This window comes from Pituophis catenifer, unplaced genomic scaffold (genome assembly GCF_029215685.1).
Source record: "Pituophis catenifer annectens isolate HBS135680 unplaced genomic scaffold, rPitCat1.0.hap2 SCAF_12, whole genome shotgun sequence".
Lineage (NCBI taxonomy): Eukaryota > Metazoa > Chordata > Lepidosauria > Squamata > Colubridae > Pituophis > Pituophis catenifer.
Genome location: NW_027256892.1, coordinates 8,067,349 through 8,091,368, shown reverse-complemented (window position 1 = coordinate 8,091,368; position 24,020 = coordinate 8,067,349). Strand labels below are relative to the sequence as shown.

The following is a 24,020-nucleotide window of genomic DNA, read 5'->3' as shown; positions in this document are numbered from 1 at the left end:
ATTGATCAGTAGTAGAACCCTTGGTTCTCTCTCTCTCCCTCCCTCCCTCCTCTCTCTCTCTCTCTCTCTCTCTCTCTCTCTCTCTCTCTCTCTCATTCTCCCTCTCACGCACACTCACACACACACACACACACATCTATCTCTCTATCATCTATCATATTTCTCTATCTCCCTATCACCTGTCATCTATCTTTCTATCTGTCTATCATCTTGGTGGTGCAAATGAGTAAAATGAGGACCCAGATTGTTGGAGGCAATATGCTGACTCTATAAACCATTTAAAGAGGGCTGTAAAGCACTGTGAAGCTGTATATAACTCTAAGTGCTATTGCTATCTTTCATCTGTCTATCCATCTATCATCTATCACTCTATCTCTCATCATTTATCATTTATCATCTGTCTGTCATCTCTCTCTCTCTCTCTCTTCTCTCTCTCATCTCTCTATCTTTTGTTTACCAATTTAGATCCTATCACAATCATAGACCTTTGGTGGCTCACAAAACAAGCAAGATAAACAAGCATTGTTTATAAAATGCAGCACTTAGAACCTATGCATACTCCTAAAAGAAATATATGAGATCAAGCCCCAAATGCCTGGTGCCTTCAGCACTACACCAAATTGGCAGTCATCAAACTTAGTACTAAGCATCAAACATTCTGCATTCTTATTTGAGGAATCTGATTACATGAAGGAAAGCTTTGGAATTACTTTCAGTTTACAGCTGCCCATACTCACCCCATGTGGTTTGCACTCATGACCCAAGCTTGTTTTTTTTAACAGACTGTCTTTCTTGATGCCATCAAAGCCAAACTAAAGCCAACTGAAAAAAGAGAACCAAGAAAAAACAACACAGAAGGAACTAAGGAATGGATTTAAAGAATCATGTTGATGTTTTGAGAACTTCACCTTAAAACAGTTAAATTAGGTAGGGATGGGTTAAATGGGAAATCTTTTACTTCTTTTTCTCCCTCAGCAGCCTCCCATGACTATAAAATCCAAATTCTATACAGTATTTTTTAAAATAATGGCTATTGTTCCAAACTCTAAATCAGCATTTATTAGGATGCCTGTTTGGAACAGGAGTGCCTTAAAACTCTGAAGCATGCAAAATTTCTGTTGAGAGCATTAACTGTACCTGGAGAGAAAAAAGGAGGGACATAACTTGAGACAAATTGGAATAGGAATTTTTTTTTCTAAATGTTTAGACTTGAGTCCATATCCTTCAGCCTGCAAACCAGGTATTTGAAACAAATGGATGACTGCCTGACTTTATATTTTCTTGGGACATTTTAATTGCTTGATGGCATCAAGAAAGATAGTATGTTAAAAAAAGCCTCAGTAATGAGTGCCACTTTTAGGCACTCTTTATTGGCCTAGTGTGATTGGACACACAAGGAATTTATCTCAGGTGCATAAGGTTACAATGTATATATATTATATATGGGTCTCATGTCATAAATCATAGTTACAATCATCAATCATAAATTACAAACAACAATTGATAAATCATAAGAAACCAGTAGGAGAAGATAGTAGGAAAGATGAGAAGATGAGAAAAGATGAGAAATGAGAGAGTGCTGTGGGAATTAAGAAACCATGAAGATCAGCAGATCTCTCATCTGATGGCTCTATGGTATTTTTTTTTTTTAATTTGATTTATTTGCCGCCCTTCTCCGGAGACTCAGGGCGGCTTACAATGCATTAAGCAATAGCCTTCATACTTTTGTATATTTATACAAAGTCAGCTTATTGCCCCCACAAACTGGGTCCTCATTTAACCTACCTTAGAAAGGATGGAAGGCTGAGTCAACCTTGAGCCTGGGGAGATTCGAACCTGCAGTAATTGCAGACAGCTGTGTTAATAACAGGGTGCTTTAAACCACTGTACTACCAAGGCTCTTTTTCTTTGATCTTATCTGGGTATGTTAGGAGCAGATAAGAATTTAGTCATTTCATATACATTGTAAGGTCTTGCCTCTCCAATCTTCCCAAGAAAGCAGGACTCTTGAAACTGCAGTTGTTCCAAAAGGAGCTTTTATTGAAAGGTTTGTGATAACAAGAGATCTAGGCAAGAACTGAAGCTTCATTTAAAACCAGCTATTTAAAACAATGCTAACCAATCCCCTCCCACATTACATCATTGCAGGTAAACAGAAACAGAAACTTCATATACAGATCACTCCACTCCTTCTTCCCACCAAAATGCCAGTGTCCCTGTAGAAATATGTGGGACCTGACACACATTTCAAACCTACTGAACATCTATGCATAGTCAATCCTCTTTTTTCCAAATTGATCTAATGTTAGCAAAGAGTTAAAATGCATACCTACATACATACAAAAGTGTAAGAAAATGTGGCTTTGGTGGAAAAAGACTTGCTTTCAAAAATGTGTATATTAAGAGAAATGAAAAGTCATGTGAACCTTTTCTGGATTTATAGTACAGAATTTGTAATACTTTTTTTGCATTTGTAGAGCCAAGCAGAACTTACAGTAGGCAAGATGAGAAAAGCGGCAGATAGTGTTATCTATCCATATTTGTTTCCTTAAGATCAATAGTCAAGATCATGCTACAGTAAGGGAGAAAAAAAGCAAGAAATGAAAATTAGGAAAGATTGTGTGTCTCCTCATTTCTTATCAAAAGTCATTAATCTTTTGCATCTCTCACAACACAATCTGCAGTTCTAATCACAACCATGTCCAGAAAGAACATTATCCCAGTTTCTCTTTATCTCTGAGAAATATGACTTCTGCTGTATCCTCTGTATCTCTGCTGATATTGATGTACAGCATTGGAAAATGTGCAAAGTCTATATTTTAGACTATGCATATCACTTTTTGTCTTTTTTGACTTGCTCATTTAAAAGTTACATCAAACACGTGCAGTCTTATGTTGAAAGGGCATAGCTTCTGATCGGAACTGCAAGTTTTTTATTTATGGAAAATTCTTGTCTATTCAAAAGCAGATAGGTTTGTGACTGATTAGACAATCCCTCAAACCGAGATGTATAAGCTCACATTAGAAATAAAAGGCAAGGAAGAAACAGAATTTTACAAGGTTTGGGATAAGTGGTATAAATGGTTAGAACAGAGAAACAAAAATGTATAGAAATAAATGTAGATAACTGTAAGAGACACATGACACAGTACTGTTAAAAAATGCTTATTGTTATGTAAATTGGAAAAATGGAAAATATATTTTTTTTTAAAAAAAGATAGATGGATTCTACTCTTTCCTTTTATAACAGGGGTAGGCAACTATGGCCCCTTTACGATTTGTGGACTTCAATTCCCAAAATTCCAGAGCCAGTATGACTTGAGATCCACAGTTTGTAAAGGGGCCATAGCTGCCTACCCTTGACTTATACCTGCCAATTTTCTGCAATCCAGAGTTTTCTGACATAGATAGAAAATGTAAGAAGAATGGAAAATCCATTTTCTGCCTACCAAGCTCTACATCTCCTGCCAGATGTCCTATTGATTAGAACTTTGTATAGGTAGTCCTCAACTTACAACAGTTCATTTAGTGACTGTTCGAAGTTACAACGGCACTGAAAAAAGTAATTTATGATCATTTTCACACTTATGATCAATGCAGCAGCCCCGTGGGTCACATGATCTAAATTCAGATACTTGGCAACTGACTCATAGTTATGATGGTTGCAGTGTCCCGAGATAATTTAATCATCTTTTGCAACCTTCTGTCATGCAAAATCAATTGAGAAGCCAGATTCACTTAACAACCGTGTTAGTAACTTAACACCTGTGAAAAGAAAAATGGGGCAAACTTCACTTAACAAATGTTTCACTTAGTAACAAAAATGTGGGGCTCAAGTTGAGCCCTACCTATATAGTATTCTCTCTGTTCAGAGAATAGAATAGAATAGAATAGAATAGAATAGAATAGAGTAGAGTAGAGTAGAGTAGAGTAGAGTAGAGTAGAGTAGAGTAGAATAGAATAGAATAGAATAGAATAGAATAGAATAGAATAGAATAGAATAGAATAGAATAGAATAGAATAAGGTGGAAGAGATCTTGGAGGTCTTCTAGTCCAGCCCCAGTTCAAGCAGCAGAACCTAAACCATTTCAGATAAGTGACTGTCTAGACTCTTCTGAAAAACTTCTAGTAACGGAGTGCACAAGATTTCTGGAGGCAATCTAAGTATACTATGTCCACAGCATTTCACTGATCTACTAATTTAGACCATTCTTTATCAAAGAATGAAATAAAATTGGTTTGGCATTATCTTTTTTTAACAAACCTATGCTGGCTACCAATTATAACTTAATTTGCTTATAGTTGTTCACAGATTTTTTTCAGAATATCTTTTACAGAATCTTTCCAGTTATTGATGTTAGACTGACCAGTCTGTAGTTTCCTGGGTCTGTTTTTTTTTCCCCCCCTTTCTTGAAGATGAGAACCATATCAGCCCTTTTTTCAATCCTCAGGTACTTCCCCGGTGCTCCAGAATTTTTGAAAGATATCATACAATGGTTCTGAGATAACATCTGCCAGCTCCTTCAAAACTCTGGGATGTAACCTGTCAGGTCCTGGTGATTTATATTTGCCAAGGTCAAATAGGTGTTCTCTTACCATTTTCTTGCTTATTTTAATTTTTATTTCTAGTTTGTCTTTTACAGAAGTTTTTTTTTGTACGTTGGGCTATAATTTCTTTTTGTGTGAAGACTGATGCAAAGAATGAGTTAAGGACCTCTCTTTCTCCCTACTGCCTGTTACTTCCTTGCCATCTTCTCTCTTTAGTGGACCTACTGTTTCCTTGAATATTTCTTGTTATTGATATGTAGGAAGAAACTTTTTTTTATTATCTTTGACTTTTGTTGCAAGTTGTTGCTTTCCTGATTTCATCTTTGCATGTTCTGGCTATCTGCTAATAATCAGCCTTAGTTAAGTGCCTGTCTTTCCATTTTTTGTACTTGTCCTTTTTGTCTTTCAGTGTGTCAGAGAGATCTTTGTGCAGCCATGCTGGTTTCGTCTTGAATTATTTCTTCTTCTTTTTTTCAGTGGTATTATGTTGGATTGGCTTTTATGATCGCATTTTTCAGAGTTTCCCTTGCTTCTTGAGTTGTTTTCCCCTTTAGGATTTTCATCCATGGAATCTTTCCTAGGCTGTCTCTGAGTTTGTTAAAATCAGCTCTTTTAAAGTTTAAGGCACTGGTTGGATTATTTCTATTGCTTGTGTTTGCATTATATTGAATTCCAGTATGATGTGGTCTCTCACATATAGTGCAACACCACCTCCTCTTTTTGTTGATCTGTTTCTTTTGAACAATTTGTATCCATCCATCAGTACATTTCAGTCATGTGTTTCATCCCACCAGATTTCTGTAATGGCAACTATGTCGTATCTGCCCTCATTTACTATTGCTTCTAGTTCACCCTATCTGTTCCCCATCTTTGAGCATTTGTATATAAACATTTAAGACGTTTATGCCTGTCCATGGGTATGTTTCCTGCATCTCCTAATTGTTGTTTGAGTTTTTCTTTTTTTCTCATCTCTCCCTACCTCATTGTTTGATTTATTTTCTGGGGATTTATGATTGGTTTTGTGTTCTAGAGGTTCTAAAGATTGGTCGCCCTCCCCCTTCAATTTTAGTTTAAAGCCCTTCTGATGAGTTGGGCCAGTCTTTTACCAAGTACATTTCCCCCTCTTTTTGTGAAATGCAGCCCATTCCTTTGCCAAGAGTCCTTCATGTAGGTAATGCAGTCCATGGTCCAGGAAACCAAAGTTTTGGCAATACCAACCCTTTAGCCAGTGGTTTATTTCTATAATTCTTTTTTCCCTCAATGAATGTTGACCTTTCATTGGGGCTACTGATGAAAACACTACTTGTGCTCCTAGTTCCTTAACTTCATTACCTAGTTGCTTATAATCTCTCAATATTGTACTCAGGTTCTTTGTTATGTCATTTGTCCCAATGTGAAGGAGGAGGAAAGGGTAGTAATCTGTGGGCCTAATTTTTTCTCAGTTCTCAGCCACATCTTTGATTTTTGCTCCAGAGAGACAATATACCTCCCTAGATTGTAAGTCTGGTTAGGGTTTAGGTGAGAATAGAAACTCCTAGCACCAACACTCACCTTTCTTTTTTGGGGGGGAGGTTGCAGTCTGGGGTGCTTTTCTGTTTATCTCAAAGGTGTTTGTTAATGGGACTTTTTTAGGGATATTTGATGCTGTCTCTTTTAGCAATAGCAATAGCACTTAAACTTATATACAGGTTCACAGTGCTTTACATCCCTCTCTAAGTGGTTTACAGAATCAGCATATTGCCCCCAACAATCTGGGTCCTCATTTTACTGGCCTCAGAAGGATGGAAGGCTGAGTCAACTTTTAGCCTGGTGAGACCCAAACTGCCAAACTGCTGGCAGCCAGTGATCAGCAGAAGTAGCCTGCAGTATTGCATTCTAACCACTGCCCCACTGTGGCTCTAGGTGCGCCACCTTTTCTAGGTGTTTGCATGTTTTCTTGGAGAGGGAGGTTGTAGGTCTTTCTATTTTCATATAGGGGGAGAAATTGATTGCTCAGTTTTAATGGGGCTGCTTCTAGTTGCGTTAGATTGGGCAGTAAGGGTTTGTTAGATGTATGCTGCTTTGACTATTGTATTTTCTTCTATGTGTGACATACCTCCATTTGTCTTCCTCCAAGGGTTTATCAGCAGGGTCAAATCCTTTGGGAGTTATTTGTTCATTATTTGGTTCGATTTGGGTGTAACTTTCTTGCGTAGATTGGTGTTTGGCTAGAGTTGCCTCTAGATCCCTTACTTTTTCCTCTGGTAGTTAACATAGTTTACATGTTCCGCTCTCTCACCGGCTCGCCTCTTTGTTCTCTGCCGATTGGTTTTGCTGCCCATAGTTGGTTTACCTCTCTGCTCAGCTCACTTTTTTTTTTTTTTTTGCTTTAATTTATATGTCGCCCTTCTCCGGAGACTCAGGGCGGCTTACAATGCGTTAAGCAATAGCCTTCATACTTTTGTATATTTATACTTCAATGGGCCTCTGGTCTCTTGGGTGCAGTTGGGCTTCTCTCTCTCTTAATTTCTCCAGTCTTCCTCTTCTTTTCCTTTCTCCAGTCTTTTTTCTTTTTCTATGAGTTATCTTTCCCTCTCCATCTCTCCTCCTACTGTTTTTTCTTAGTTTAATAGCAATTTTTCTCTCTGTGAAGTAACAATGCTTCCTCCATTGCCGCCATCTTGTAATCATTTTTGCTAAAAAAACAAAAAAGTAGAATGTTTGAGTATAACAAAAAGATAAGAGATATAGACTTCTCCATGCACATATATTATTTTCCCCCTCTCACTTAAAAGAGAGACAAACAAACTCAACTAGGTTTCAGTTTGTGCTGGACAATTCAAAAATCAGCAATGCCAACTGTAATAGTGGCAGCTTTAAAAGTGAATTCAAGAATTCAAATATTATCAATAATCCTTCCAATCCCATCTGTAAGTATAAATCTGCTCCTTTTTTAGTATAAATGAGAAACCACACATAAACAGAGCATCCTAAAAGAATTCACAATAAGCCAATTGATTAAATTATGTATGTATTAATGTATTAACTTGAGTTGAAATTTAAAGAAAAAATATTTTGGAAATGATAGTAATTCTGGTTGAAAGTCATTCCATTAGGATGTCTTCAAACCTGGGCATGTCCTCTGTAAAATATTTACTTTCTGATTAGTTCAACCCTTCAGTCAGAAAATTAAGATTACATTTTGCTAGGAAAGATTCATATCTCTGGGTAGGTAAACTATTTTTTTTTACCTCTAGCACCTAGGACTCTTTGTTGCAACTGGAAGAGAAAGGAATTTCATATGTAAAAAGAAAAATGATGAGAAGTAGGCAATTAAGAAACGAACCACCTATGCTTCATTCTGCTGCTCGCACTGAGCAAAAATATTCCCAGCTTGTTTCCGTTGTCAGGTGCGAGTAACCAGGAACAGGAGTTGAATTCAAAGCACTAAAGATTTATTACATGCTACCTATACACAAGAATCTGATCTAGTAATGGTCAAACCAAATATGATCTACTAACCGTCAAGCTAGATAAGGGTGAATGGAATTCATGGGAGCACAGCAACTTCAAACAGATGATGTGTTAGACTCCACCCTCAGGATCAGCTTGCTCATATCCTACATCCAATATGCATAAATCAAACAGCAGCTGGATTAGACTGATAGTATTTTATCCCAAATTCAAAGATGTGCAAAGGTATGCCTTTTCTTAACATCTATTCAATACACCAATTGCATGCGTGATTGATGCATTTAAATACCTGAAATTTTATTTTAAGGAAATGCAGATCAAAACATATCCCTGGATCTGAATATTACATATTTCCAGATTTTATCAGGTTTATTGACTGTTCAATCTGGATTTGGGGTAGGCATATCTATGCTTTTATTTTTCTTCATTTTCTTAAATTTTCCCTACTGCAAATTCATTTCTATCCATTAGTTTATGAAATCAAAGTAAAAATGTATCTTGAAAATGGGTAATTTTTATGTTTACACTTGCAAATATACATATTTTTGAATATATGCTTCTTAGTATCAACATTTTCTGCAAATAAATTTCCCCTACTGCGCATACTTTTGCTTGCATTTTTTTAGTTGCAAGCCACATCCTAGTGTTCTGAAAAGTGTCACTTTCATTGCATATATGCATTACAGTTCACATCTATAGAAATGGGAGAGTACCAAACAATGCTAAATTGATACATAGGATTAGTCAGATAAAGGAACTGATTAATTTGAATGGTGTTTGTTTATTTTCTGCAGTGTAATTTAGCTATTTTCATTTTTGTAAGTTTGTCCTCAAGTCAACCTCATAATTAATGAAAAGTATTGCACTGTGCCTTTTGTTCCAAAGTTCCTAAAATCAGTTTAGAAAGATACTACTCTGGATTGTTCAGCTCACATTGCTATTCTCATTAAAACAGATAAGAATGTAACATAAATTCTGCTTTATATATGTATACATACTTAAAATTTCAAGATGTCATGATGTGAGTCACAGCTGAGAAGTGAACTATTTTTATTAAACTCTTCAATGTTTCATATATTATGCAAATATGAGTTTGAAATATCATAAATGATCTATTACAGAGGCAGGAGGATCCATCTCTTCCCCAATCACTCTCTGGCCAATCATCTTCCTATCTTGTGCATATCATTCTGTGAAGGTCAGAGGTGGTTATGAGAAAATCTTCCCAATCATCTGTGAGTCATTGTGAACTATTCAAGTAGAAATCACTGCTAGGTTCCAACCTGGTCTGCAGCAGTCTCATAAAGTAAGACTTAGAAGGCAGCAACAATGGGTCAGGAGGGCAGTAGTTGAGTTTTGAACCCAGTTCATGACTTACAAGTCAAAGTAACTCCTTCCTTTTACCTAGTAGTAAGGCTAATTCCATAGCTCAGCTGACATCGAACTATGGGACAGGACATAAGGTTCCCACTTGTAGATTCATAAATTTTAGGTGTACCTTAGATTCACAATTAACAGGGTAATATGATTGGCTTGAAGTGTTTTTCTCTCTCTCTCCTATCTGCCACTTGCCAAAGCTAGAGGTAGTTTCTGGACCAGCTGTGTGGTTGGGCAAAAGCCTCTTTGAGCTTTGCCAAGAAAGTGGTGGAGAAGCAAAGAGTCTGTTCTGTAGCACAGCTTGCCAAAGCTTTTTGTGAGCCATGTTGGAAGATGTGTCCCTTGCCCCATCTGTCATAGTTTAGCAAGAGTTTGAGAGAAGCCATGCTGGAGAAGAAAAATAACAACATCTTCTATGCAGGGCCGGATTTAGATGAAAAGAGGCCCTAGGCTATTCCACTTATGAGGCCCTTTCACCTATAGTGAAAGTGTAATTTTAATTTTGCTAACAATTTGAATGTAGGCCCCTCTTGAGGCCCTAGGCTGAAGCCTAGTTAGCCTATAGGAAAATCCGGCCCTGCTTCTATGTTTGGTAAGCAGTCTAGAGGAAGCTCTTTTGAAGCAGCATTCACCAAAGCTTGGCTAGGGTTATTAGACAATATATAATGCACTCTAGACACTTCACTCTTCAATGTGATGGACAATTTGCTTTACAAAGCAGCTTCAGGACTACCGGTATGTGTTGCATGCACTCATCAAAACAAACCACTCCTTTAAAGACTCTCAGTCATCAGGATATGAACTGTCCCTCACTGGAATCCAGAAGGTCTCTGAATAGTGGTCCTTCTACAAAGATGGCAGCAAAAGTATAACTCCTCCAAATGTACATGCATGGATTATGCACATTTGGTAGCTTGGCTCAGTGGCTAAAATGCTGAGCTTGTTGATTGAAAGGTCAGCAGTTCAAATCCCTAGTGCTGTATAATGGGGTGAGCTCCCCAGTGGTGGGTTTCACTTACCTTTGCTACTGGTTTGCTCGCTGGCTCTTTGGCTTAGAAATGGAGATGAGCACCACCCCGTAGAATCGGGAACGACTAGCACATATGTGCAAGGGGAACCTTTACCTTTACCTTATCTATGCAAATCTAGTTATGCAAATAGATACTTGCTTCAAAACCTTGCTTAGATCATTTTTCCCAAGGGAAATAACCCAAGTTAATTTATAAAGAGGCAGCTTGAGAATAATGTGCATACAAAAATTAGTTTGCTCCACCACAACTATTGCAAACAAATTAACATTTTCATAATTTATGTGCACACATTTCAGCTGGTTTAAGTGACAAAAGGCAATAGGAAAAGGCAAGGTTAATGCTAATGCCTCCATATAACAGGAGTGCACACCTTTCTTTCAGCCAAGAGATGCCGTTTTTAATTGTTTTGGTCTCACAAGGCATTCAAGGTTATATGGTACCATCAGGTCCAGGAGGTTGGCACATTGTGTACTTCCTCTTTTTTTAAATGGCCAATGGGTAGAATACAATAAATGCCTATTAAGACTTCTGCAGGCTCAATGCATTTGCACTGTTTTAGAGGGCAAAGTAATAATGCTTCCCTGAAGATCAGTATCGTATTTCTCCGAAAATAAGACCTCCCCAAATAATAAGCCCAATCGGGCTTTTGAGCACGTGTGCTAAAATAAGCCCCACCCAAAATAAGACCTAGTGAAGGGGTGGGCATGGCCAGCACAGGAGGCAGCCCTTCCCTTCACTGGCTGCTCAGCCCCTTAATCGCAGCCCGTGGATCAGATGAGCCAGCGAGGGCCAGGAGCTGACTCGTTCTGTCTCTCTGGGCACCTGGAGGTATTGCCAGCCCCAGCCCTGCCTGCAGCATGTTGGGATTGCCTGCTCCTCCCCCCCACCTTCTGGCCAGTTGCACCTACTGCTGCTGGCCTTGTGTGGGCTCTTGATTGGATCACTGCCTTTGCCTGCTGCTAGTGGAAGGGAGAAGGTGCAGCTGCTGTTGTCATGCTTGGGTTTGCAAGGCAGCAGCAAGAGAGTGCAGTGTTTTTTTTTTAATCTCTCTTCCAAAACATGCCAAAACAGTGCTCTTCAGGCCTTGGCCCTGGTGGGCGCTAGCTCTCAAGCTGGCTGTGTGCTTGTGCAGGCTGCTGTTACAAGGGAGAAAGCAGTGTGGTGCATTGGGATTGCCTGCTGCCTCCCCCGCTTCTGCCCAGCTACACCTGCAGCTGTTGGCCTTGAGAGCGCACTCTTCACCCTCCTGCCTGCACTGCTCTTGGCTATCCTGCAGCTTCAGCAGGCAGGAGCTTCATGGTAGCTCTGAAGCGGGATGAAGGAGGGATGGGGAGATCACCCCTTCCTCCATCTGTCTGCTCCTGCCTAGTGTGAGGCAATTTTTGGAGCGCAAAGGAGGAAGGGGTGATCTCCCCTTCCTCCTCCATCTGTCTGTCCCACTGCAGGGCTGCCACGGAGCTGCTGCCTGATGAAATGGTAGCTCACTCAACTCAATTCTGCCTCCCTGCCCAATCCTACTCTTCTAAACCAGATTCTCTCCCCCCTCCCCCATGCTTATCAGCCCTGCCAGCCCTGTACATACGCACATCCATGGTTTCCGCATAAATCATCCCCAAGGAAAGGAAGACCAGCAAGAAAATTGGGGGAGGGTGGATTTTCCTACTGATCCTCCATTCCTTGAGGATGATTTATGCCGAAACCATGGATGTGCATGTGTGCAGGGAACCCCAAGGAAAGGAGGTTCCCTGCACACACGAAAGAGTTCCTACCATACCAAGTAAGCAGCAGCACCTGAATCAAAACAAAGTGCTGTGAGTTCAGACATCCTTCCCGTTTGTTGCCGCCCTTTCAGGAAGTATTTCAGTGCTGCCAGTGTTATTCAGATTACATCCTGGCATGTTTTGGAAGGAAGAAGAGCCTTGGTAGTACAGTGGTTTAATGCACCCTGTAATTAACACAGCTGCCTGCAATTTCTGCAGGTTCGAATCTTACCAGGCTCAAGGTTGACTCAGCCTTCCATCCTTTCTAAGGTAGGTAAAATGAGGACCCAGTTTGTGGGGGCAATAAGCTGACTTTGTATAAATATACAAAAGTATGAAGGCTATTGCTTAACGCATTGTAAGCCGCCCTGAGTCTCCGGAGAAGGGCGGCATATAAATCAAATTAAAAAAAAAAAAGAAGGCACAGCTGCTGTTGCCCATGCTGGGATTTGCACGTCTGCTATGAGACACTGCAGGATTTAGTTTTATTTCCCTTCCAAAACATGCTGAGAAGTCACCAGCAAAAGGTGGATCTGATCAAATCTCTCTGTGTGTGTTTGTGCATGTGCAACATGTGCTTGCATGCATGTGTGAGAGGTCCGATCTAACCTCAGAGAGCAGGCAGAGGCTAGGCATGCCAAGAACTTGGGCCATTTCAGCCAATTGAAGCAAGACTGTTCTTGAAGGGGGTGTGAGGCGTGTGGGGCCTTCTGCTTTTGCAGGCTCAATTGGAAAATGGGGAGGGGGGATTTTGCCTCTTATCCTGTTCTCAGTCTGTGCTGAGCTTCAGAACAGGGTGAGAGGCAGGAAAATCCCCCCTCCCCATTTTCAAGCCATTCACAAAAATGCCCCATTCTGAGCCTTCAGCATATCCCAGGACTGCATACATCGCCACGCGGGTCAAGACAAAATAACGGTAAAAAAATTGTGGATACTGGTAGCTGCTGCTACAGTACCCTTTGGAAGGCCAGCACGAGGTGCATAGGGTGCATTGCTTGGCCTCCTGCTGCTTTTGCAGCTGCAAAAGCGGCCAAACTTGCTGGAGGCTGCAGCCTGAGCGGCACCCATAAGGCAACTCTTCTGTAAATGGAATTGCCTGCTGTGACTGTCACTGTTAGATAAGGAGGGTGCGAGGCATGTGGGGCGCGTTGCTTGGCCTCCTGCTGCTTTTGCAGCTGTAGTTGGTTGCAAAAGTGGCCGTGCTTGCTGGAGGCCATGGCCTGAACAGCATCCGTGAATCAGCTGTTTCGTGGATGGTGGGATGGCCTTCTGCAACCCTTCAGAGGGCTGGCATGAGGGGCCACTTGACCCACCCTCTGCCTCATACCAGTAGATGGGGGTGGGAAATAAGACCCCCCTGAAAATAAGGCCAAGCCCTTGTTTCAGGGTTCAGAAAATATAAGGCAGGGTCTTATTTTCAGGGAAACACAGTAATGTTGTAGCTAGGTTTCAAGGTGAAGATCTTCAGGTTGTCCAAAAGACACAAATTATTCACCTTTTACAGGTTTTTATAGGAAGGGAAGAGGAGTTCCTGTCTCTATCACTAAAGTGTTAGTATGTTTATAACTAGGTTAAATGTAACCTGGTTGCCAACCCAGCATTACATTCCCAGAGTGAGAACAAAAGGCCTCTGGGAAGGAGACATAACCCTATATGATCTTCTTTGGAAAGTGATGCTCTCACACAGTGGGGATGATGCACAGCCATTCCAATGTGACTCTGTAGCTTTATCATAAAGAAAGTTGGATTTGATTATTTGTTTCTAATTCAGAATGATCATAAACAAAAGAATGAGGAGCCCTGGTGGTGCAGTGGTTAGAATGCAGTATTACAGGCAAACTCTACAAACAACGTGGAGTTTGATCCTGACTGACTCAAGGTTGACTCAGACTTCCATCCTTCTGAGGTCAGTAAAATGAGGACCCAGATTCTTGGCTGCAACATGCTGACGTTGCAAGCCACCCAGTGAGTGCTGTAAAGAACTTCAAAGCCATATGTAAGTTAAATATTATTACTATTACTATTGCTATTGCCATGATAAAACATCAGGACTTTAAAAGAAGGTAGGGGAGCTGAAAGCAATAAATATTGTGGTTTAGAACAGGAGTAAAACACCTCTTTCAGATGTTGCAATCCAGTTTCCAGCACTCCATTCTTTTATTTCATTATCATTTTACTTTTTTGCCAACAATGCAAACTAGGTTTGCCTTCATGCAAAGTTCACCAGGAAGTTCTAGCAGATAGAAAAGCCCCTCCTTGCTTATCTCAAAAAGCATGGAGGGATTGGAAACACAATTATCAAATATATGAAAGAATCCATGAAGCATTTTGAGAATGTTCAACAAGAACATCTAGGAAGAAATCTATTGGTTGAATGGAGGCCATTATACCATCCTATATATAACAGAACATGAAGGAAGAGACAACCTCCTTCCTTGGAGGAAATAGTTCTCTTGAGCCTACATAGGTGTATTTGTTAGTCTCCCCATCTCACCAGTGGTGAAATGCACTTACCTTTGCTACCGGTTTGGAAATGTGAGAGCGCGCGCCTCTTCTGTGCATGCGCAGAGGGTCAAAACCAGGACGAAATGACATCCTGGTGGGTGGGCGGAGCCTCCTACTGCTGGCCCTACCAGTTCACACAAGCCAGATAGATCCGGCTGGATTTCACTGCTGCACCCTATTATTCAGATTGTCCCATAACCAATAATGTTTGCAAAATTAAGGACTGACTAACAGATAGGGAAAGCAAAAGATGAACCAGGGCTAAACTGGATTGAGAGAAAATTGGGGGTTGATCCAAACTAGAATGGAACACTATTAGAGGAAAAGTGGTTATTTGGAACAAGTGGCAAATTTTGTGAGAATCTTTGCCTACAGGAGTGCACTTTTCAATTTGCATCTTAGACTGCCTCTCTTCATTTGCCATTGACTGACAATAATGACTACTCTAACATGTCTTTTTTGCCTCCTTCTGTTTTTCTGCTTCTCTAGGAATTTGTCTTATTTTGCTACACATCACAGCCCCTCTGCAGTCATTTTGGACTTATGGGAAGCCAGACACCAGCACGATGGTGACTTAGATTCTCTAGCCTGTGCTCTGGAAGAAATAGGAAGGACACAATCCCAAATTTCTAACCTTACAGAAACTCAGATGGAGGAATCCAACTTCAGCTACAGCAGACAAAATGGACTTTAGCTATCACTTTTCTTTCAGAAAGTCAAGAGTGAGCTTGCACTGAAATGGAATTCCTGTTACCAAGGAAGAAGCCACATGCCCTGATTTTACCCCATGTATTTGCACCACCCAACTTTCACTCAGTGGGTCACCTCCTCCTTCTGTCCTCAAGCCAGGTCGCCTTTGGAGGAACGGAAGAAGCTGGTAAACCACAACTATTACACAGAGACTTTTCTATGCTGGATAAAAAGGAAAAACACCCCTCCTTCTCCACCCACCCACTTGCATGTACACAAATTCTATGCTTGTGTGCTAACAATCCTTCAGACACAAAGTGTATATGAATACACAGCGCTTCAACCAAGAAAAGAAAATATGAAAATTATTGTAGATGCTTGGAATTGTCTTTGTGTGAGTGTGTGTGGAGTAAAGGGGGTGTTTGAGTTGCTTGCTTTTTCTTTGTTTAATCAACTTATAGGTTAGTTTGTAACTTGAAATAGGCATCAAGAAGTCCCTTTGATGAATATGATCATACTGAGGGCATAAGCAAGGATTTGAGGTCATTGCTGATATCAATGGTAGAGAATGCACATAAATATACTGCTACATTTTGGAGTTCTTTTGGGGGCTTAGAGCAGGGGTGGGTTCTAAATTTTTTTACTACTGGTTCTGTGGGTGTGGCTTATTTTGTGGGTATGGCTTGGAGGTCATGTGACTAGGTGGGTGTGGCTAGCTGGTCAGAGTCATTTCTGGAAGGTCCTCGCACTTACGACCAGTCCTCGCACTTACGACCTGACTCATTTGTTTGTTTTTAACACTGATCAGCTGTAGGATGGCCCTTTGAAGCCCTGCAGCAAGAGTTTATACAGTTTTTTTCCCTCTAGTCATCAGCTGGGACTCAGGAGGCAGCAATAGATTGGGGGTGGGACCAAATAAAAGGTAAGAAAACGTGGGGGGGGGGTGGGGGGTGGGAGGGCGGGGGGGGAGAACCGGTTTGGTGATGTCATATCGTCACCGCTACCGGCTTGGCCGAACCGGACCGAACCGGGAGGAACCCACCACTGGCTTAGAGCTAAGCAAAATGTTTTCTGCAATATATTTTTAAGCATATTTCTGAAGGTTTTCTCTCTTTTTTATTCATTTTATTATACTAGTTGCATAGCTTTCTTTAGAAATGTCCATTTTTAGAGAATAGTTATAAACGTAGACATTTTTTTTAAAAAAAAACTTTTTTTCCTCCTTTCCTGCCTTGAGAAAAACTGGGACATGGTCTCTCTTTACTATATATATTCATTCTAATTGAGAAATTCAAGAGGTTAAGTGAACAGAACTCTTAAAAAATGTTATTGGTGATTCAATTTTATTTGTGCTTAGGTTATGTGGAAATCAGCAGTTTAAATCTTTTCTTCTTTTGTGAAAGAGGTATCTGATACTCTGTTTTAATCTCAAAATACTTGAGAATTTATTTCAAATTTGTCTGGTATGCTTTAGACTTTATAATAGGAAGGCTCTATTGCTCTAATGAATAGATGGGCTCTATTGCTGGGATTATTTTCTATGATACATCTCTCTACTATCACCCTCCCATAGAGACTATATTTTTCTCCTTTGAAAAAAGACCCATGGTAGGAGTTTCCTCCTGGCATTTTTCCTTGAGGTTTGTTGTGTGTTGCCCAGGGTCTCATAATTTGAGTTGGGTGGACTTATACATCTTATATATTAAGTATAAAAAGCCAGGGAGGCTGCAGACCTGTGAAGAGATGATTATATAATAAAGGATATAGCCTTTGGTAGTCTCAGAAATGCAAGAGCTCCATTTTCCAGCTGAGAGAATGTATCTAAAATTCTCTTTTCATTGAACGAAAGTCAATTCTCAAGTGAATGAGAACTAGTAGAAAAAATGCAGGGGAATACATCTGATTTTCTTTCTTTTTTCTTTTTCATTCTAAAAGCATTTGCTATGAAGATGAGGATATCCCAGGTTTTATCTGAGCAGTTTGTGGTCAAAATTATATACAGCTCTTACTTGCCATATCATTGCCCTGATCAAAAACAAAATCTGCTGATATTACACAAAGGGCAGCATTTTCCTACTTGTTTTTTGTTTTGTTTCGGTTTGTTTCGGTTTGGTTTGGTTGTTTTGTTTTTTTGCTTTTTGAGAAGCTTCTTAATAGAAGGCAGCACCAAAGGAATTGCATCAAGCTATGATTGTTTGGTTATTTGATTACTGGTTTCATATCTGAAGTAGTTTTCATTATGTGCATTGGTGGGACGGGTATCTTTCAAGTAATATATAGAGCAGAGGTTTTATACTTTAAGAAGCTCACACTTCTTATTTATATCTTTGATTGATGCTCCTGGGGAGCAAGGTAAGTCAAGGAAGCTGTACTGTAGAAGAAATGGATCAATTAAAATTGGAGTCAATGAATTTTGGATCTTTTCAGAAAAAGTGAGTACAGTAGATTATATAAATTACATTCCAGAAGTTCAATCTCTACCGTTTACTGATTGGATTGGCAAAATTCTCTTAGGATTCCAGAGAACATTTTACTGTATTATGAGTCTGTCAACTGTACTGGATTAGATGACCCAAAATTTTGACTTTTATAATTGCATTCCCATTTTCTTAAGATACATGTGTCAGCCCTGGAGGCCATTTTTTTCCTTTGGATCTTCAGAGCTGCCACATTTAGTGCTGTGGAAAACTGGGAGGGGGGATTGCATGGAGTGGGAGAGATATCTAGCCATAATAACATTGCTTTTTCTGAGAGACAAAGATATTCAGCCTGCACCTGGAGTGGTGTAATTGGGAAAAATCTCCAGTTGGGACGGTGCATTGATTGGACCATGTGATGGCAATGTGAGTGCAGGGGAAGGAACTTGGACTTTCTTTTGGATGGGGAAAACCTAGAAGCTTTCAGATTCGGGTTTTCTCAGATGCGCCAATATGACATCTCTAATAAAATGGAACTTTGAGGAACTTCTAGCCTCAGAGTCTTCTTTCATTGGGGGTGTTACTTGGCCCCCTAACATTAACCTGAATCTGCTTTAAAACTTCAACCAGATCCCTGACACCACAAGACATGAAGGCTCAGGGAAGATGGAGGAGAACACGGCAACCACAGAGGAACACCGGAACTGGTTTGATGGTCCATATCGAGACCCTCTACTCCCCTCCTGAATCTGTGGTGAAGGCAGTGGAGGCTGCCAAAGTGGAGTGCCGACAGGGTGTCCAGCCCAAAGAGCCAGCGCCCTGGCAAGCCATTCAACTGGATCCCTTTCTGTGGGGTGACACAGTGGGAGCTGTGCTGCCCCAGGAGTTGCTGACCAGGGTGATGCTGCAAGAACAGCAGATGGGAGTGAGCAGAGTGGAGTAGCCCCAAGCCCTCGAATGGAGAACAGTAGGACCAGCTGATCTCAGTGATTCCTGAGAGTGGGGCTTTCCACCGCCGACGTGAAACCAGTCACTGGCGGGTCTACCAGAGCAGTTCAACCAGCTCAGCATGGGCAGCGTCGCACAACGTCCTAGTATCGGCCAAACTCTGATGGATTCTGGCTCAGCTCACATTCACCTTTCTGGGCCAAGGGACCACAGTAGCACCAAGTGAAGTGTCGGCCTCATTTCACTCGGCACGAAGCGGATTGCACCATAGCTTTCCTCGTCGGGCCCAGTCTACCGATATGATCCAATACAATCAGCCAATCCAGTCCGGCAATACAAGGACCACCATTGGGACTGCCGAGACCCAATACCCCTCCTCAGCAGCCGGTCCTCAAATTTCCTCCTGCCAACCAGACCCCTCCCCTTTTACTCTGGCCAGGGGAGGGCTCAATACCAATGGACACCAGTTCCGTTCCTGCCACAAGCACTGGCCCCACAGCCGGCCCCAGCCTGCAACCAGCCCCACCAGCCACTCCTCCATGATTTAGAGCAACATTCAATGGGACCGCAGGGAAGCTGGCCTACTTCCTCAATCGGGTTTGGTCCCACTTTGATTGTTATGGTGACCAATACCAGACTGATTGGGACATGATTTTGGCTATTGTGGATGGCATAAATGAAGGAGAAGCAGTGGAGTGGATAGCTGAACTACACGATGAAGGAGTCCCAGAACTAGATGATGCGGATGAGTTCGTCCAACTGCTCTGAGGTTGGTTTGAGGACACAACCCATCAGTTAGAAGCTGAAGCCCAGATTAAGGCCTTGAAGCAAGTGGGCCAGCCCCACAAAGAGTTAGTGTGGGAATTCCAGAGGCTAGTTGGAAAACTGAGAGACTGGCCTGAACACCTCCTCATCTACCACTTCAAAGAGGCCCTTGACCCAGACCTCAGACAAGCCTGCGGCATCAGAGGAGTGACTGAGGAAATATCTGGACCGCCAAACTCCGACCAAGCCAACTAACGCACTGCAACCTATGGCGTCCAGGATGATCAAGTGCTACCAATGTCTTTAGCGCGCAAGATTGCAACTTCCTCCCCTCTCACCACCCAACAGACTGTGTGATTCAGTTTGTGCTGGGAGCAAAGCTGCCTAAACCAAAGATGTACTCTATGACTCCAAAAGAAATGGCTGAGTTAAGAAAATACATTGATGCCAACTTAGCGCAGGGTTTTATCCAGCCCCCTAAATCCAGAATGGCTGCCCCCGTACTATTAAAAAAAAAAAAAAGATGGTGGGATGAGGCTCTGCATGGATTTTTGTGGATTTAATGCTGTGTGCACAGAGAATATCTACCCTCTACCCCTCATGAAGGACATGCTAAGTCACTTGGCCAAAGGCAAGGTGTTCACCAAACTGGACCTAAGAGAAGCCTATTACAGCATATAGATTAGAGAAGGAGTTGAATGGAAGACAGCATTTAACTTGGTAGCTTGGCAGCTTCCAGTTCAAAATAATGTGATTTGGCCTGCAAGGCGCTCCCACAGTCTTCATGCAGCTGATAAATGAGGTGCTACAAGAATACCTATACAAAGAAGTCCTAGTTTACCTAGATGACAATCTTATCTTCAGTGAGACTCTGGAGGAGCATGTAAAGCTGGTGCGGCAAATCTTGAAAAAACTCCTAGCCGCAAAGCTGTAAGCAAAGCTGTCAAAATGTAAATTCCATAAAACCTCCCTAAATTACATAGGCTACCAAATATCAAGTGGAGGAGTGGAGATGGACCCAGGGAAAGTGAAAGCCATGCTAGACTGGCAATCCCCACACACCCACAAACAGCTTCAAAGCTTCCTGGGTTTTGTGAATTTATATAGGCAATTCATCCCAGCATTCACAGAAGTAGCTTTGCCCTTAATGGAGCTACTAAAAGCAGTCAATGGACTGCCAAAAAGTCTTTGAAAAACTAAAGCTGAGGAGTTGATACTCCAACACTCTGACCCAGAGAGACAGTTCATTGTCCAGGTGGACACTAGTGATGTGGTGGTGGCGGCAGTGCTCCTACAGAAGGACCCACAAGGCCAGCTCCTGCCTTGTGCATATGTGTCCAAAAAGCTCACCAACACTGAGAGGAGGTGGGCAATTTGGGAGAAGGAAACCTATGCAGTCCTCTGGGCCCTTCTCTTATGGAGACATTTTCTTGAAGGGGATAAAGTGCCTTTTGAGGTTTGGACTGATCACAAAAACCTTGAAGCCCTAAAAACCCCCAGAAAGCTCTCTCCAAACAAATCCGCTGGGCACAATACTTCAGGAGGTTTAACTTTGAGCTAAAATACATCTTGGGGGGACGGGACCTGATAGCCGATGCCTTATCAAGGAAACCACAGTTCAATAGTTGGAGGGAAGAAGTAATCCATACCATCATTCCCCCCTCACAACAAGCAGCGCACATTACCACTAGGGGCTAAGCCAGACACCAACCCAATCCCGTATGAGACAAACTGACCATAGCACGGAAAGCAGTGTTTCCAGCTGACCAATGGCTCACAGATAATAAAGATGTCTTGGCCATGAGAGATGGGATGGCTTGGAAGGGGTCCAAACTGTATGTCCCCAGCAGCTTAACACTGGAAGTCTTACAGTGCAGCCATGACTCATGACTGGCAAGCCATTTTGGTTTCTTGAAAACTCTGCACCTAACCAGGAGACAGTTTTGGTAGCCAAAGATGAAGGCCGACGTGGAAGATTATGTAAAAAGCTGTGCCACCTGTGTAGCCATGAAAATGAGACCAGGGAGACCTCCTGGACTCCTCTAGCAAGTGGCCAGTCCCATCTGTCTTTGTGAAGAAATCGCAATGGACTTTATAGTTGAGCTCCCAGAGAGTAGGGAAAATACAGTGATTTGGACAGTGATCGACTTGTTTTCCAAGCAAGCCCACTTCACTGCTTGCTCGGGATTGCCCTCAGCGAAGAAGCTGGCAAAAATGTTATCAAACAAATTTACCAGCTGCACAGAGTACCCCACCAGGTAATCTCAGACCGAGGAGTCCAATTCACCGCTAAGTTCTGGAGGAAGTTCCTGAAATCAGTCGGGTCCACTCAGGGAGTTAGCTCGGCTTTCCATCTGAGTACGAATGGAGCCATAGAACAAGAGAATGCAATGGTGGAGCAATATATAAGATGTTATGCGGATTACCAACAAGAGAACTGGGCGGACCTGTTGCCATTCGCAGAAGTGGCTTACAATAACACATAACAAAAATTACATAACAGCATCGGGTTGACCTCCTTTCAGATCATCAGCGGCATGGACTTTGTCCCCATACCTGAGCTGTCCAAAGAACCACCTTCCCCCATGACTCTGACTGAGTGGATTGAGTCACTAAAGAAAGGGTGGGAGAACACCAAAATAGTGCTGGCAGAAGCAGCTGAGTATAAAAAAGCAAGTGGACAAACACTGATCTCTTCAGCCCCCCTTCCATGTGGGAGATCGAGTTTACTGATCAACTAAATACATAAAATTGTGGTTGCCCAGTAAGAAGTTGGGACCTACGTTTTTAGGACCTTTCTCAATAGTGAAAGTAATTAACCCAGTTACAGTTCATCTTAACCTCCCATGCATACTAGGGAAAGTGCATCCGGTCTTTCATTGCAGTTTGCTAAAGCCGGTGGTCGGGTCGAGATTAAGACTGCAGACCTGACTGGCACCTAAACCTATAGTGCTGCAAGGGGAGACCCATTATGAAGTTAAGAAAATCTTAGACTCTAGATTATATAGAGGTTGATTACAGTATTTAGTTCATTGGAAAGGTACCTTTTGTTTGAAGCTACTTGGGTTAAAAGCTGGAACATAAAAGCAGACAGATAGTGAAACAATTCCATGATAAATTTCCTGACAAGCCAAAGGGTCTCCCTGTGTGTGGGGGGGAAGAGGTGGTTAGGGAATATTGCATTAACCCCTTATGTTCCTCTCATTGCAGGACACGATCATCGGTTAAGGGAAGGCAGCCTGTCAGACCTGGAGGCCATTTTTTTTTCTTTGGATCTTCAGGGCTGCCACATTTAGTGCTGTGGGAAACTGGGAGGAGGGATTGCATGGAGTGGTGGAGATATCTAGCCATAATAACATTCCTTTCATTTTTGTTTTTCTGAAATATACTATTGGTTTTGCACCCATGTTAGCTACGAAGTGCTAATAGGATGTGCCTTATTCTTCTTTCTACTTTCTTTCTCCAGAAATTTGCAGACTCCTTGGCTTCTTATGCTTTCATTCAATCCTAGGTTAAGGGAAGATCTACATATTATTAAAAAAAAAAAAAAAGTTTGGGAGTGTGTAGAAAAATTCTAATTTGAGAAGATTTTTATAGTCATAAATGAGGGGAATAGGTGGAACATCCAGTGGAACAGTTGTATCTTGATTGCCTGCCAAAATTGTTTTGCTTTCTGGCAAGACCACCACATGTGGTAGTAGGTTCCTTTTTGCAGTTTGCACTTCCAGCAGGTTGGGGAGGTGTTCGGAAACATTCTTGCTAAACGGGTGGGGGGAAGGTGCCACCTATAGAACATTTTGTACGTGTTCTCTTTGTAGGGTACAAACATTGTTAGTTTATAATTTACTTTCCATATTTTTTCCCCATTTTTCCAATTCAATGTTATATCTGAAATTTTTCGTCCAAATTATCATATTTTCTTTGACCACTTCTTTTCTAATTTAATTCTTAGTAGATAATTATAGGTTTTGGTTATCAATTTGTCATCTGCCCCTTGTAAAATTTTGTCTAATTCATATCGCTCTTTTTGGAATCCGAATTGTACCGAATCTGTCTTATACCTGAATTTTATCTGTAAATATGGCCACCAGTCAATGTCTGTACCCTGCTCTTTTAGTTCTTGTCTTGATTTTAATTCCTCTTTGCTATTTAACAAATCTTTATAATTTTTCATCTTGTCCATACCCATAGCATTGGGGTAGATCTGTGCCTCCATGATCAATAGCCATTCTGGAACTTTGTCATAGTGTACTTTTTTTTACCTCTTGCCAAGTTTTGAACAGTGATTCTCTAATAATATGCCGTTGAAAGTATCCATGTTGTTTGTCTCTTCCCTCCCACAGAAATGCGTGCCAGCCTCTTTGTAAATCAAAACCCTCTAAGATTCTTCGTTAATGCCTTTGTTTTTTGTTTATTTTAAGTCCAGCCACTCTTCCATACTCTTCTATTTTTGCTAATAATTTAGTTCCTGTTGATGCTGGTTGTTATAAAATAAAGACCACATCATCCGCGAAGGCTTGGAGTTT

The 24,020-nt window shown here is 41.3% G+C and overlaps 1 protein-coding gene across 1 annotated transcript in view; it reads left to right on the top strand.

Moving 5' to 3' along the window:
- Nucleotides 1–15,368, top strand: part of UNC5D (unc-5 netrin receptor D) — a 687,821-nt gene extending 672,453 nt beyond the window's left edge. The window contains exon 16 of the mRNA XM_070952266.1: nucleotides 15,164–15,368. Coding sequence (XP_070808367.1) covers nucleotides 15,164–15,368 — 205 coding nt within the window. The remainder of the gene's footprint in view (nucleotides 1–15,163) is intronic.
- The last annotated feature ends 8,652 nt before the right edge of the window (nucleotides 15,369–24,020 follow it).